At 42.3% G+C, this 13,843-nt stretch overlaps 1 protein-coding gene across 1 annotated transcript in view; it reads right to left on the reverse strand.

The window, feature by feature from the left end:
* MCTP2 (multiple C2 and transmembrane domain containing 2) overlaps positions 1-13,843 on the reverse strand; it is a 122,438-nt gene that overhangs the window by 92,917 nt on the left and 15,678 nt on the right. Inside the window, exons 2-5 of the mRNA XM_005148772.4 lie at positions 13,004-13,107; positions 11,658-12,231; positions 5,906-5,968; positions 4,142-4,250 (exon numbers count right to left, since the gene is read on the reverse strand). Coding sequence (XP_005148829.3) covers positions 4,142-4,250; positions 5,906-5,968; positions 11,658-12,203 — 718 coding nt within the window. The 5' untranslated portion in view covers positions 12,204-12,231; positions 13,004-13,107. The remainder of the gene's footprint in view (positions 1-4,141; positions 4,251-5,905; positions 5,969-11,657; positions 12,232-13,003; positions 13,108-13,843) is intronic.

A 13,843-nucleotide genomic window follows, 5' to 3' on the forward strand; every position in this document is an offset into this window, starting at 1 on the left:
CTTGCAGTTACCAGCAGAACTACAGGCCACCTTTGTTCAGCCAAGCGTAATTAATTCCTACTTAACAACTGTTAAGCATATAATGAGTGAATTTGCAGAGTTGAGCCAGCAGTTTCCAATGGCAGGAATATTTCTCCTTTGTCACATAACTTAGATTTATTTTTATATATTTCTATACACACATGGATGTATACTTCTTACACTGGGAAAAAAATAGAGGTGGAGACAAAGACTGAATGGTAGACCAAGAGACTTTACTTTGCTCAGATTTTGAGTACTTATCATGTTATAGTATCACATCATAGAATGGTTTGGGTTGGAAAGGACCTTAAAGTTCATTCAGTTCCAACCCCCTGTCATGGGCAGGGACACCTCTCACTAGACCAGGTTGTTCCAAGTCCCTTCCAACCTGGCCTTGAACACCACCAGAGATGGGGCAGCCACAGCTTCTCTGGGCAACCTGTGTGAGTGCCTCACCCACCCACAGAGCAAAAAATGTCTTCCTATTATCTAATTTAAATCCACCCATTTCCAGTTTAAAGCCTTCCCCCCTTGTCCTACCACTGTGTACCATTGTAAAAAGCCGCTCTCCAGATTTCTTGTAGGCCTCTTTAGGTATTGGAAGGCTGCTCTGAGGTTTCCCAAGAGACTTGGTCATCACCTCTTACACTAAAGTTGTGACAGAGCTGGAACACACAGCAGAGACATCAAGGAATGGTTTGGATTGGAAAGGACCTTAAACCTCATCTTGTTCTAACAGCAGGGACACATTCCACTAGATCAGGTTGCTTCAAGCCCCATCCAACCCAGTAAGCAACTAAAGCTGCTGCATCCCCGCCCAGCTCTGAAGCTCCACCGCTAAGGGCAGCAGACACCGGCAGCAGCAAGGGGGGGCAGCGGGGGCCCCAGCTCACCCGGCCGTGCTGCGGACTCGGCGGGGAACCGCCACGAGAGGGCATCAGCCACCCGTGCTGGGCTTAAGTGATGCGGGAAGTGGTACCTTGGAATGAAACGTTAAGGGACACGGACAGGAGACGGCACTTGGGTGCCATTTCCTTTGTAGTGAAATAGATACATAACTTAAACCCTCCAAAAAAGACCTAAACTGATTGTTTGATTATTGCTTTGAGACCTTTTTTCCCCACACAGCAATCGCTGATAGCATAATAACTGAATATTAAAGTTTAGGACATTAACAAAACTTAGGCTAACCCTGATTAATGTAAGAATTACGTCAGCATTCAACTAAGGATGCTGGCACACACTCTGCACTAAGTCTGTGGTTTTCATGGGAAGATTTTGTTATTTAACATACAGCATACTCCATGCAGCAGAGTTAAGTTTCCAGCCAAGCTGTTACCACTAGATGTGACCGCTTTATTCAACAGCAGGACACTGCTACTCTTACCTATGAACTCCAACACTCCACTACCACTCCTACCTAACAAGAGCATTTTTGCACTGGCACACACTAGGCTTCAAACTCAAATACACACATAAAACTCAGGATACAACCCACTGGAGAGCTCCCATGCTTCTTTGCACACAGAAAACCACGGGAAGAGGGACTGAAACACTCTCCCAGCTGTGTCAGGCTGCACTGCTTGCTTAGCACTAGGGGTTTGCTGTTCCTAAAATGTGAATGAGGATGACTTGGCCTTCAGCCCAAGCCACACTCTGCCTCGCAGGACATGTTCCTATATTCAGATTATTGGAGTAGGCTGGTATACCCCAGCACAATGGCTATATCCAGCATCGTGGTGGGGGAAGAAGGGGAAAGCAGCATTCTCCCAGCCCACAGGTTTACTCTGAGGTTTTCTCACACAGGAGAGATGAGCAAAGCTGACAACTTCCCATTTTTGAAAGCACATTGCAAAATGTACAGTGGTTGCAAGCCTGAGTATCAAGCAAAGATCCTAAGTAACCAGGATGACAGAGGCCTATAAAGATGTGCATCAGCAGCATGTTTTAAGTAGCCACCACTGCAGCGTGATGATGACTGAAGAATAATCATTAAATCAGTATTTTCATCCCTTCCCAATGCCTATGGATGGGGGGAAGCAGGAATTCTATTGAATGATGCATCACCTCACATACTTAGAGTTTGACAAATGAGTAGTCATTTGCCACAAAGCACAGAGCAACATCAGAATGTTTTTTTCTCTTTGCTTACATTGTTTCACTGTGTTGTCCAATGCTTCCAATGCCAACCAAGGCAAGCATTTGCTTTCTTACACAACAAAACATAGCCCAGAACAAACTATGATTTGTCTCCTTTAGAAATACGACTCTCCTGGAACTGCTCACTTCTAGCATCTTTTCCATAGAAACAGCTTGATGTGTCCTGGCTTGTGCTGCCTTCCTAGTAAATCCAACGAAGTGCTACACTGTTGGGAAATACATGCTTCAGTTTAACAAGTAGAGATCTTAATCTAAGTACTTGTCACGGTTTAAGCCCAGCCTGACAATTAAATACCATGCAACAGCTTCCTCACTCCCCTGCCCACATTGGGATGGGGAGAAATAGGAATAAAGATAAAATTCATGGGTAGAGATAAGAATAAGCTTTAACAACAATAATGATGATGATGAAAAAGGGAGAGGCAGAGGAATAAAACCCAAGGGAAAACCAAAACCAAGTGATGCACAACGTAACTGCTCACCACTCATAGACTGATGCTCAGACAGTCTCTGAGAAGCAACCAGCTATTCTTGACCAACTCATCCCAGTTTATACACCAAGCATGTAATTCTATGGTATGGAATATTCCTTTAGCTAGTTGGGGTCAGCTGTCCGGGCTCTGCTCCCTCCCATCTTTTTGTGCACCTCCTCATTGGAGAGCATGAAAAACTGAAAAGTCCTTGATTTAGGGTAAGTGCTACTGAGCAACAACTAAAACATCGGTGTGTCATCAACTGCATTCTCAAAGTAAACCCAAAACACGGCACTGTACCAGCTAGTAGGAAGAAAACTAGCTATTCCAGACAAAACCAGGACAGTACTCATTTACTCATTCCAAAAGCTGAGAGGAAAAACAAGCCTCCACTCAGCCAAGAGTTACTGTTTCATGAAGACACAAAGAATCAGCATGGAAAAAGTTATCTGTTATCTTGGTTAATAGAAATCCCAACAACAAGCACCACATGTGAGAATTTTCCTAAATCCAGATGGATCCTTCCAGATGCAAACCTTCACATGCCTTTAGGCTGTGCAAGCTTATTTGCTTTAAAACCTTATGAGTAAACCCTATTTCTTCACCTCAGAAAAAACAAACTGCTCATATATTTTGCAATGCAAACACAACAGAACTGTTTCCACATGCAGAAAAAATATGAAATAAGAAATAAATGTAAAATGCAGAGAGTGGACATATGGAGAATTCTGACAGGTTCAGATTGAAGGTTCTGAAGCAGCTACAGAGCTTCTGGCAGGACAGTTCTTCCCTCCACAGCAAGCAGAGAAACTACCCATTGGCTGCTCATAAGCATTTTTACTTCTAGTTGCAACAGCCTAAAGAAGAGCCAGGCTAACAGCAACAGACACTTTCCCACAGTTTATCCAGGAATTCCCCAAAGACTTTCAATTTATGTGCTATGTCATTTGGGGGTGGATTTTGGGATTGGGTTGGTTTGGGGGTTTTTTTGCATGTTGTCATCCTGAAATTGCATCCCAGATTACTGGGGATTGTTGTATTACAAACCCTGCTCCTATGGTTTCCCTGTCAATAAATCTTTGCAGATAACACTTTGCAAAAGCACTCTTAGAGCAGTTCCACCATTTAACAGATTTCAACATATCCTTTGGCCTTTTTTATTTCATTTGTTTGGTTTTGGGGTTTGGTTTTCTTTAAGCTCAGATAGAATTTCTCAAGGTTAATGACTCTGCAGTTCCTGAAGAGGTGCAGATGCCAAATCCAGCCAAGAAAGTGCTTTGCAGCTGCACAGCAGGCAGGAGTAGTTGTCTCCCCTGTGTACCCAAGGGGGATAAACCCAATGGTGGAGTGCTCTGACCTGCACAAGAGATATAGATCAATGACTTGTTGTACCAGAGATGAAAAGAAGCCAACTGCTGCCAAACTGAAGTCATTGATAGGAGAGGTGTGTGAATTTCAGAGGAAATGAGCTGAAAGGTGGGGCTCACCACAGCGATCTCTGATAACCAGGTTCCGGCCTTCCTTCAGGTGGATGGTCAGCAGGTAAGCAAAGGGGTTGGGCAGGTCACCCAAGCAATCGTTTGCTTCCTCTAGAACCTAAGGAGAACAAAGAAATTGGTCACCGCTGTGCATCTCCTGAAGTGGACCAGGAATGAAACAGGTGTTCTCTTGGTTTTGCAGAGACAAAAGTCTTGTCTTTCCTTAGGGTAATTTTTACAGAAAGGAGGAAAAAAAAGCTTTCTTCCCCAGGCTTTGTTTATAAAATGGCTAATTAAGAGCATCAGGTACCTTCAACAAAGCAAGGGGTAACACCTGAAAGTGAGTTGTAATGTTAACAGTCATAAATGCATGCTACGCATTCTATGATTCTATGCGCAGGTCTTCCAAATCCTACCAACTTTCTGCACTATTATTTTTTTCCTAAGTGTTTCTTGTGCATTCATAGACTATCTCAGGTTGGAAGCAACCCATAAGGACCATCAATTTCATTCATACTCATCGATAACCTCATGAGGAAGTACATGTTCCACACAGCTGTTGAGAGGACAGCATTTCTTTACCCAGTTTAACAGAGTGAAACACAGCAGTAGGCAGCATTGATTGTGAGGTTTTGCAGTAAAACTCAGGAAGCTTCTTGTTCATGCGAGATGCTGGCAGGTTACACACCTCAGCATAATCCAGCGAAAACAGCCTTTGGACAGCACTTGAGATGTTATCAGAGGGCAAAGGTAGAGAAGTTCGTCTGGGCTAGGCAAACATGCATTATATGCAAAATGTGTGTCAAAACTGCCACTGCCTTTTCACACTGCCCTAAAATTACTCTTGTTGCCTGACAAACCCTACAGCCAAATTCAGGTACTTGCTGTCCTTATATTAATCCATTTTGCTCCTAGGCTGCCAGTTAAGTATTTACCATGATGTTTTCATCCATTATCAGTATAACACAGATATTATAGACTACTTGAAAAAATCCAGAACATTTGGTTCTATTTAAAACATTAGCAACTGCTCTGCACTACTGAAAAAAAAAACCCACAAAACAAACCAAAAAATACAAAATCACCATTAAACAAAATCATGGTTTAAGCCCAGCCAGTAACTCAGAACCACACAGCCACTTGCTCAGTCCCACTCCTTCTTCCTCCCCTCCCCCCGAAGGATGGAGAGGAGAATTCAAAGAATGTAACTCCCATGGGTTGAGATAAGAACAGTCCAGTAACTAAGTTATAACACAAATCACTACTGCTATCACCAATAATAAAAAGGGAAATAACAAAGGAAGAGAATACAACCACTCACCGCCTGCTGACACCCAACCAGACCCGAGCACTGATCAAGCCCTTCTGGGTAACTACCCCCAGTTTATGTACTGAGTATGACATGCTGTGGTATGGAATACCCCTTTGGCTAGTTCAGGTCAGGTGTCCTGTCTCTGCTTCCTCCTGGCTTCCCCTCCTCCCTGGCAGAGCATGAGACTCAGAAAGTCCTTGGTCAGAGTAAACATTACTGAGCAACAACTAAAAACATCAGTGTTATCAGTGTCGTTCTCAGGCTGAAAGTCAAAAACACAGCATTGCACTAGCTACTAAGGAGAAAAATGACTGCTACTGCTGAACCCAGGACAATACCACACTGGGGAAATCTATAGAAGGCTTCTTCACCTGCTGGATTTTTAAATTTGTAGGAAGAACCTAAAGATAAAGTTGTGCTTCTGATCAAGTTTCAAAATGCTTTAAAATGAAAGGCCTTACCATGTTATCATCAAAAATCTGAGATGATGTGGAAGAGTCTAAATCCATTTCTCCACATGGGTACTATAAAACAAACAATACAATGAATTAGACAACAATAATTTAAGGATCCAGGTTAGTTACTACAGCCCTTGACAGTTCTGAATATCCTTGTGATGTTCAAACCAGCACATTCCTGTTGATATGTCTCCTACTCCGGAATGCATTTCAGGTCTTGTTTAAACTTCAGCAACTATTTAAGAATACCACTCAGAGATCTACCCCAAGGCTGGATAGTTATGAATGGTGAGATAGTACAGGCAAGTATTTAGGCCAGTAGGCACCTCCAATGTTTTGGAACTTCACCTCTGAACAAGTGATGCTGTCACCCTGGCAATTCTAGAGACACAAATCACTGCAACATGCTGGTGCTTGGTGCATGCCTACAGAGCCCTGCTCTGTTCTGTTCAGTATGCTCAAGAGGGACTACAGTGAAGAAAGCCATCACAAGAGCAGGAGGACAAGACACAGAATTCAAATGAGGTGGTAACAACCTGATCCCTATCTCTGAGTGAGCTGTGAGATACGCAAAAATATTTTAGCTGCCATCCAGGCATGCACATTGTCACCTGGCTGATCCAATGCTGGGATAACAGGGCCAGTAGCCTGGAACTGATGCAAGCATGAGTAAGAAACATGAACTGCAATCAAGCAAGCCAAGCCGTGAAAGGCTCTCTGGTATGGGAGATGGTGGCTTGCACCGCAGGGGGAAGTTGAGTGAAGAGCTGTGTGGTGTTTGGCTGTCTGCTGGGTCAAACCAAGACAAAAGGGGAAAACAGATGTTGGACATGTACTTGGTGCAGTAACTGGAAGATCCAAAAGATTTTATTCGGTGCCCAGCATAGGAGAGGAAGTCAAACATTTCTTCCCAACTACTGACTCATCTAAAAACTTGAGGCTATGGTGGCACGGCATCTAGACTGTCTGGACATATGGAAGGGATTCATCAGTCAATACCCATCTGATGCTATTTTGACTGCTGTAAGAGTCTATGCTCATCAGTTTAGCTGAAGAGGACCTACGTGCCTGGGCAACACGTTAGGTCTAACACAGGGCAATCACAGCCCATTCAAATCTAAAGATTTATGCTAAGAATAAACTCAGTCCACAGAAATGCACACAAGGTGGAATTCGATCCTCATGTGAAAATGTCATTATGTGCAACATGGTAACATCCAAATTTCTCAGATGCGAGCTGCATTGTGTGGAGCACTATACTAATAGAAGAAAAAAAAAGGAACCACCAAAGATCATAAATCTTAAAGATATTGATACACTGAAATAAATACAAATACACTTTTGTGTAGTAATTCTCCTCCTCCTCCTCCCAGATACATATCTTGAATATCAGGAAGTAGAGTAATCCAGCATTGCAAGGGAAATTTTACTTGCATGACAGACAAAATTTAACATTATGGTTCCCACAGCTATCGTAACCTGGCCACCTTGCAAAAAACACATTAAAAGTAGAAAAATCATCATCATAAAGAGCAGCAGCAGAAGTTTCTCGCACAACAGAGCTGAGTTACGGCTGCTAGGGGAACCCTAACTGGGAATTTCCTGACTAGTATGCATAAAATCTCACTTGTGTACATTAAACTTAGCATTTCTTGTAGTCTCTGGCTTCACAGGGATCTCCTTCAGGCACCATCACTGGCACTGATAATGGTTTCTCTTTACAGCTTGTTTTACATGGCATAAACACAGAATCACAAAACTGCATTGAAATTATAATAAGCACCCCCTCTGCTAACTTGATATCTTTCATAATAATATTACCTTCAAAGTTATGATTTTGTGCTTATTCTGCTTTTTGTTTACTTGCATTACATCAGGTTTTGAACAAAGATTATAACTTTTAAATTTAAAAACTTTAATTTTTCATTTTAGCTCCACATAATGTAAATTGCTATTAGTTTAAGTACACAACTGCAGTGAGCCCACTGAATATATAGACAAAAGCCTCACTAAAAATATGGTTTTGAAATTTAGATTTTTATCTAACTACAGTGATGTTTCTGAACTTTAATATACAAGCAAATGTGGCCACATTCACCAAGCAGGTCATAGTTCCAAATACATCTGTGTAAAGACACATCAAACAAGAGAGTGTGTGTATACATATATACACATACACACATATATATAAATCAATCAAATGTTCCTCCTGATGAGATTTGTAACTTTATCTCCTCTTGTTTTCTGCAGAAGAAAGGCAGAAAGGGAACAGAGTGCATCAGCAACAGGATGAGGCTTTTGGTTGCCAGTGACACACTGCAAGGTGTTATTTCAGCAATGACATAGAACCAAAACCAAAATGCAGCTCATAAAGTAGCACTAATAGTGCCCTTTGCAACATGAACCAATCAGGGTGGATGTGGCTCTGAGCAACCAGATCCAGATAAAGATGTCCCTGCTCATTGCAAGGGGGCTGAATTTGATGACCTTTGAAGGTTCCTTCAACCCAAATTGTTCTAAAATTCTATGATTCTGTGATTCTAGGGAGGGGTTCAATGCAATTTCTGTTGCTTCCTCATCCTCCAGTTTGCACAGCTGGGCTGCAATATTGAACAGAAATAGTAAATCTCTTAGTAAATGGAAATACAGTACTGTGGCAAGAGCCTTCATGGAAGATGGCACGATCTGAGCACTGGCAGCTCTGTACTGATTGTTCAGATGAGTGTAAAAATCATGAGCCCACATTAAAGTCATGAATGATGCTTGGCAAGCATCTCATGGTATGGGGTGACCAAAGATGACCAGGAAATGAGTAGGTGCCATATGACAAGCAATTCAGAGGGATAGAAGAAAGCTCAACCTACATTTTTGCTTTTTTTAGTTTGTTTTGTTCCAGAGATCTGCCTTCCTCCTCCTGATTTATTTCACTGATCAGTGAATGATGCTCCCAAAAGAAAGATAGGAATTACTGTCATGCTTCGCATGGCAATCCCATCCACTATTAGGAGACCAACAACTTCCACAATAAACTGTTCCCATCCAAGGCACGTGGAGTACAAATTTTGTAGTGGTCAGTGAAGTACAGAAAAACTGAATATTGAGTTTTTAACTAAATTCAATTGAAAATATAACTAAATTTGTTCAATATTCCTTATCCATTTCTACTTTCTTTTGCTTTACACTCTATTATATATTCTTTAGGAAAAAAATGTTTATGCATTTGAAAGTTGTAAATGAAGGCAGATTACCGAAAGGAAGGCAGGATATTCACACAGCAAGATGATTTGCCATAGAAGTAAATACTAAATGATTTACACAAGCACATACACAAATACACGTTTTGGGAAAGATATAAATGCTGCAGAGAATCAGTCAGACTCAGGGCTGTGCATCTGAAGGAAACCTGATGTGAAGTTAAGCTATTCCATCATTATACAGGTACCTCCTTCTCCTAAAGCACTTAGTTTGCCCCAAGTCAAAGCAGGATTTAGGATTAATTTTGGTGCTGTTGCAGTAAATTCTAGGTTACAGTTTTACCACCTACAACAGCAGGAAAGGACTGCAGCTATCAGAGAACTCCTAAAATAATGACACATTCATAATGTTCAACCTACCATGTACTGAGCTGCTACAACTTCAGAGTAAGGTTTAAGCACAGAAAAAGTTATATGCTATTTCAGCTAATTTTCTTATGTAGACCTCTGAATAATAACAGAATCATACAACAGTTTAGGTTGGGAAAGACCTTTAAGACCATCCAGTCAAGCTGTTAACCCAGCACTGCCAAGCCCACCACTAAACCATATCCCTGAGCATCACACCTACATGTCTTTTAAATACCTCCAGGGATGGCAACTCTACCACTTTCTTGGGCAGCCTGTTCCAATGCCTAATAAACCTTTTGATGAAGAAATTTTTCTTCATGTGCAATGTAACCCTCTCCTGGTGCAACTCAAGGCCATTATGGTACAGTCCAGTAAGTTGAAGCAAATTTGCTAACAATTCAGCAACACTGAACTGGAAGTGATGGTCAGTCACTACCAGTCTGACACTTTGCATCACAACAGACTAACACTGCTTTGATAAGAATACACAGACCTTCAAGATGCAGAACAAGCAGTTTTGTATCAGAAAAGACTATTTTCCCCATGGCAGCACTAACTATCATTGTGATCATGCAGTTAAAAACTTATGATTAACCTGTGAAATCACCGATCCCAAAGGAGGGCTTTAAACCAAAAACGTGTTTCCCATTTTTGTATCTCAGATGACTATGCAAAGCAGTTAGCACAGCTGTAACAACTAGGGAATGGGAAAAAGGCTTCAGCAAGTTCCAAGTCTAACCTGCCCAGTCAAAACTCAACAGTTCCACGGAACATAAATGAAAGACATTTTGTTTCATACATTCATCTGCTGTGTATATTATAAAGTGATTGTGCAACTCCACAGGATTCCCCACTTTGCCCAGGCCAGGCAGGAATTACGAGTTCATGCCAGATTTGAAGCACATTGGTCTTTGATCCTCTTCTTCCTGGGACATCATGTCCAGTCACAGAAGTACTGACCACGGAGGTGGAGTAAGTTTAATAAGGGGGACAAGATGGGGAATGCGGAAGAAACCTTTCTGTTTTGCACTGCTTTGAATAAACACAATTCAAGCCCAAAGGACAGCCCTGAGCATGCTGCTACCTGTTCCCCATTCTCCATCACATGGTTTCCGTGGTTAATTCCAGGTACAGGCCGAGTTCACCTCACCCATCACCTTTTACCTCTTGCCTTCAGCTGGACCTTGCATGGGCAGAAGATAAATTGATTTTGCTATAAACTGATCCTGGTAAGCTATACTAACCAAAAAGGGTAACTATGGCAAATGTGTCAGCAACACTTCTCAGAGCCCAGAGAGCTGCAACGGCTCTTGACTTCAACAAGCAATTCCAGCAAATCTGAAGGATCATAACATTGCCAGAATAAAGAAAAAACAAATTGAAACAGGGTTCTTTTGTAGCTTCAGACTACCCAGGAAGCCAACCGCATCCTGGGCTGCAACAAAAGGAGCGTGTCCAGCAGGTTGAGGGAGGTGATTCTCCCCTACTATCCTGCCCTGCATCCAGCTCTGGAGCAACAACACAAAAAGGATATGGAGCTGTTGGAGCAAGTCCAGAGAAGGCTATGAAAATGTTCAGAGGGCTGAAACACCTCTGCTCTGGAGACAAGGTGAGAGAGCTGGGCTTGTTCATCCTGGAGATGAGAAAGCTCTGTGGAGACCTTCTAACAGTCTTACCTAAAAGGGACCTACAAGAAATCTGGAGAGAACTTTTTACAAGGGCATGTAGTGACAGGACAAGGGGGAATGGTTTTCAACTGAAAGAGAGTAAATTTAGGTTAGACATAAGGGAGAAATTCTTTACTATGAAGGTGGCAAGGCGGTGGCATAGGTTACCTAGAGAAGCTGTGGCTGCCCCACCCCTGGCAGTGTTGGATGGGGCTTGGAGCAACCTCATCTAGTGGAAGGGGATTGGAACTGGATGAACTTTTAAGTTCCCTTCCATCTCTATCCATTCTAGGATTCTATGACTGAAGGATAGCTGAATTAGTCTCCAATAATCTGTATATCACGTACGGTTTATGTCTATTTTTACCCCCCATTCATTCCTTGAATAGGGCCCCCTACTCCATCCCTTTATAACCCTGACAATTGAGGAGAAGCACAACCCCAATGGGGCCACAGAGCCTGGCTGATGCCCAAGCCACCTACCTCTGCCCCCTCGTCCGTCAGAGCAGCGCTCAGGCGAGTGCTCTGCAGCAGCTCAAAGAGGTCGGTGCTGGATTTACTCTCCTCTTCGGACACAGGGCTGCCTGCAACCTGTGCATCCGGGTGGGTGACTGCCTCCTCCGTGGGTGACACCTGCTGCAATGCCCATGGCCAGTCCTCTCCCAGTGGCTTCACTGAAGAGTTCCTGCTTTTCATGGACATCACAGATGTGGAGAAGCTCTTGGGAGAGCAGTCTGAGAACACCTGAGTACTCACATAAGTGGTTTCTTCTTCTGTAACAGTCTCCACCTCCAGCATGTTGGGCACAGACACACTGAGGCGTCGGTCCAAGGAGCGGACCTTCCTCTCCACCATCTTGCTGGACCTTTTCTTTGTCTTCTTCACACTTAGGTTTCGCAGGAATGGTCTGGTTTTCTGTTTCAGGGATCCCCAGACAGATGGTTTATCCAAGTCCATTGCTGCAAGCGAAAGCTCAGCAATGAGTGGTTCTGAGTTGCCGGTTGGGCTTAAACCACGATGCTCCAGCATGGAACAGCTTCAACAATTCCCAGGGGGGCTAAAAGGAACGTAGGAAGAAGGCAAGTCAATCATAAAAGTGAACAGAAGCCAAAGATTATGATTCATGTTGTCTCATCTTGAAACTTTCAGTCATTTCTCTAAACAGTTACAACAAAGCATACTGCATTAGTAAGTGCTCCCAAATACAATGTTGATCTGGTGGGTAGGCTTGATTATCTAGGTGGAAAACAGCCGGAACAAGCATTTAATCCTACACTAAAATGCAACGTCTGCCCACTGCTTTATGATTGCTAATGGGAAATGTTATAATTCTTCTTCTGCCAAGTCCCAGTTAGAGAAAGTTTTGAGATTTATTCAATTCGAAACTGTTTCTGTACAAAACTTACTGGTGGGAGTGAAATCACGATAATGCTAGCACATGAAAAATGCTGTCAGAGCTGGCACTGTAATTTCTGATGATGTTTTTCCAGCCTGTGTAGGGGACTGGGGGCTATTTCCTAGGCTATATGCATTTCATGTGTTAGTGGACAAGTTCCACAAACTAAGTGGTTGAGACCGAAGAGGACACATAAGGCATGAAAAATCCCAGATGAGACCCCAAAACACTCCCTTATGTTAACCCACTGCCAGTGAAAGTTGCCACGGCAGAATTAATCTTCCTCATAATGAAGGCAAATGAGAGACTATGAGGAGAAAACCAGATGGATCACAGATTTTGAAACCTCTTGGCAGACTCGCCTTTGAGTTGGCTCACACTGAGCACTTTTACAGTAGGGAGGGACAAGAAGAGCCAAAACAAAATCACCTACTGTATCTGCATTGTAAGGAAGCAGCCGAATGGACCCTTCTGTGCACAGGAATATCCTCACGGACAGCGTCTGTCGCAGTTAACAACTGAGCAACCATCCTTATTCTGTGAAGCAGAGATAGTCAAACCATTATCAAAACTCATTGATACAAAAAGCTGATGGAATCTGCAGATTTACCCCTTTACAGTACCAAAGACACACGTACAGTGGTTAGAGTATATACCTGTGGCCTGAGAAATGCATACCCATTAACTACATGACTACTGCTTCCAAAACTCGCAGTGTATTTACATTCTAACATTTGCATCATTGACCAAAAATTACTTATTCCACTGTTTTCCTGATCACTAGAGAAAACATCAGAACAGGCAACAGAAATACATCTGCTGAATGAATGCAGACAGAGAAATCACTGTCTGCTTTCAAAGAAATCTCTTACATTAATTAATTTGAATGAAGTTTTATAGCCAGATACTTAAACAATTTTATGACTAACCCCATTATACTTGCAGAGTGTTCAGGCATCTACAAAAAAAATACTTTAACTGTATTACTATGTAATTAAAGCTGCACAGTCTTCCCCATATTTATATTGATATATGAGTAATAACAGTATCATTATATTCCATATAAAATTAATAGGCCTTAATGGTATTACATGCATTCACAAGGCAGTAACAGATTTTGCCCAAATAGGAAGGAGTACTAGTGTAGATACATCAGCTTAACACAGTATCTTCACCTCTACCTCTGGAATTCAGCCCTAGTATCAAAGAGCACATGAACAAACTGAAATTGGTTTTTTCACCTCACATCACCACTAAGAAGCAAAAGCAATTT

The sequence above is a fragment of the Melopsittacus undulatus genome, chromosome 9, assembly GCF_012275295.1.
Source record: "Melopsittacus undulatus isolate bMelUnd1 chromosome 9, bMelUnd1.mat.Z, whole genome shotgun sequence".
Lineage (NCBI taxonomy): Eukaryota > Metazoa > Chordata > Aves > Psittaciformes > Psittaculidae > Melopsittacus > Melopsittacus undulatus.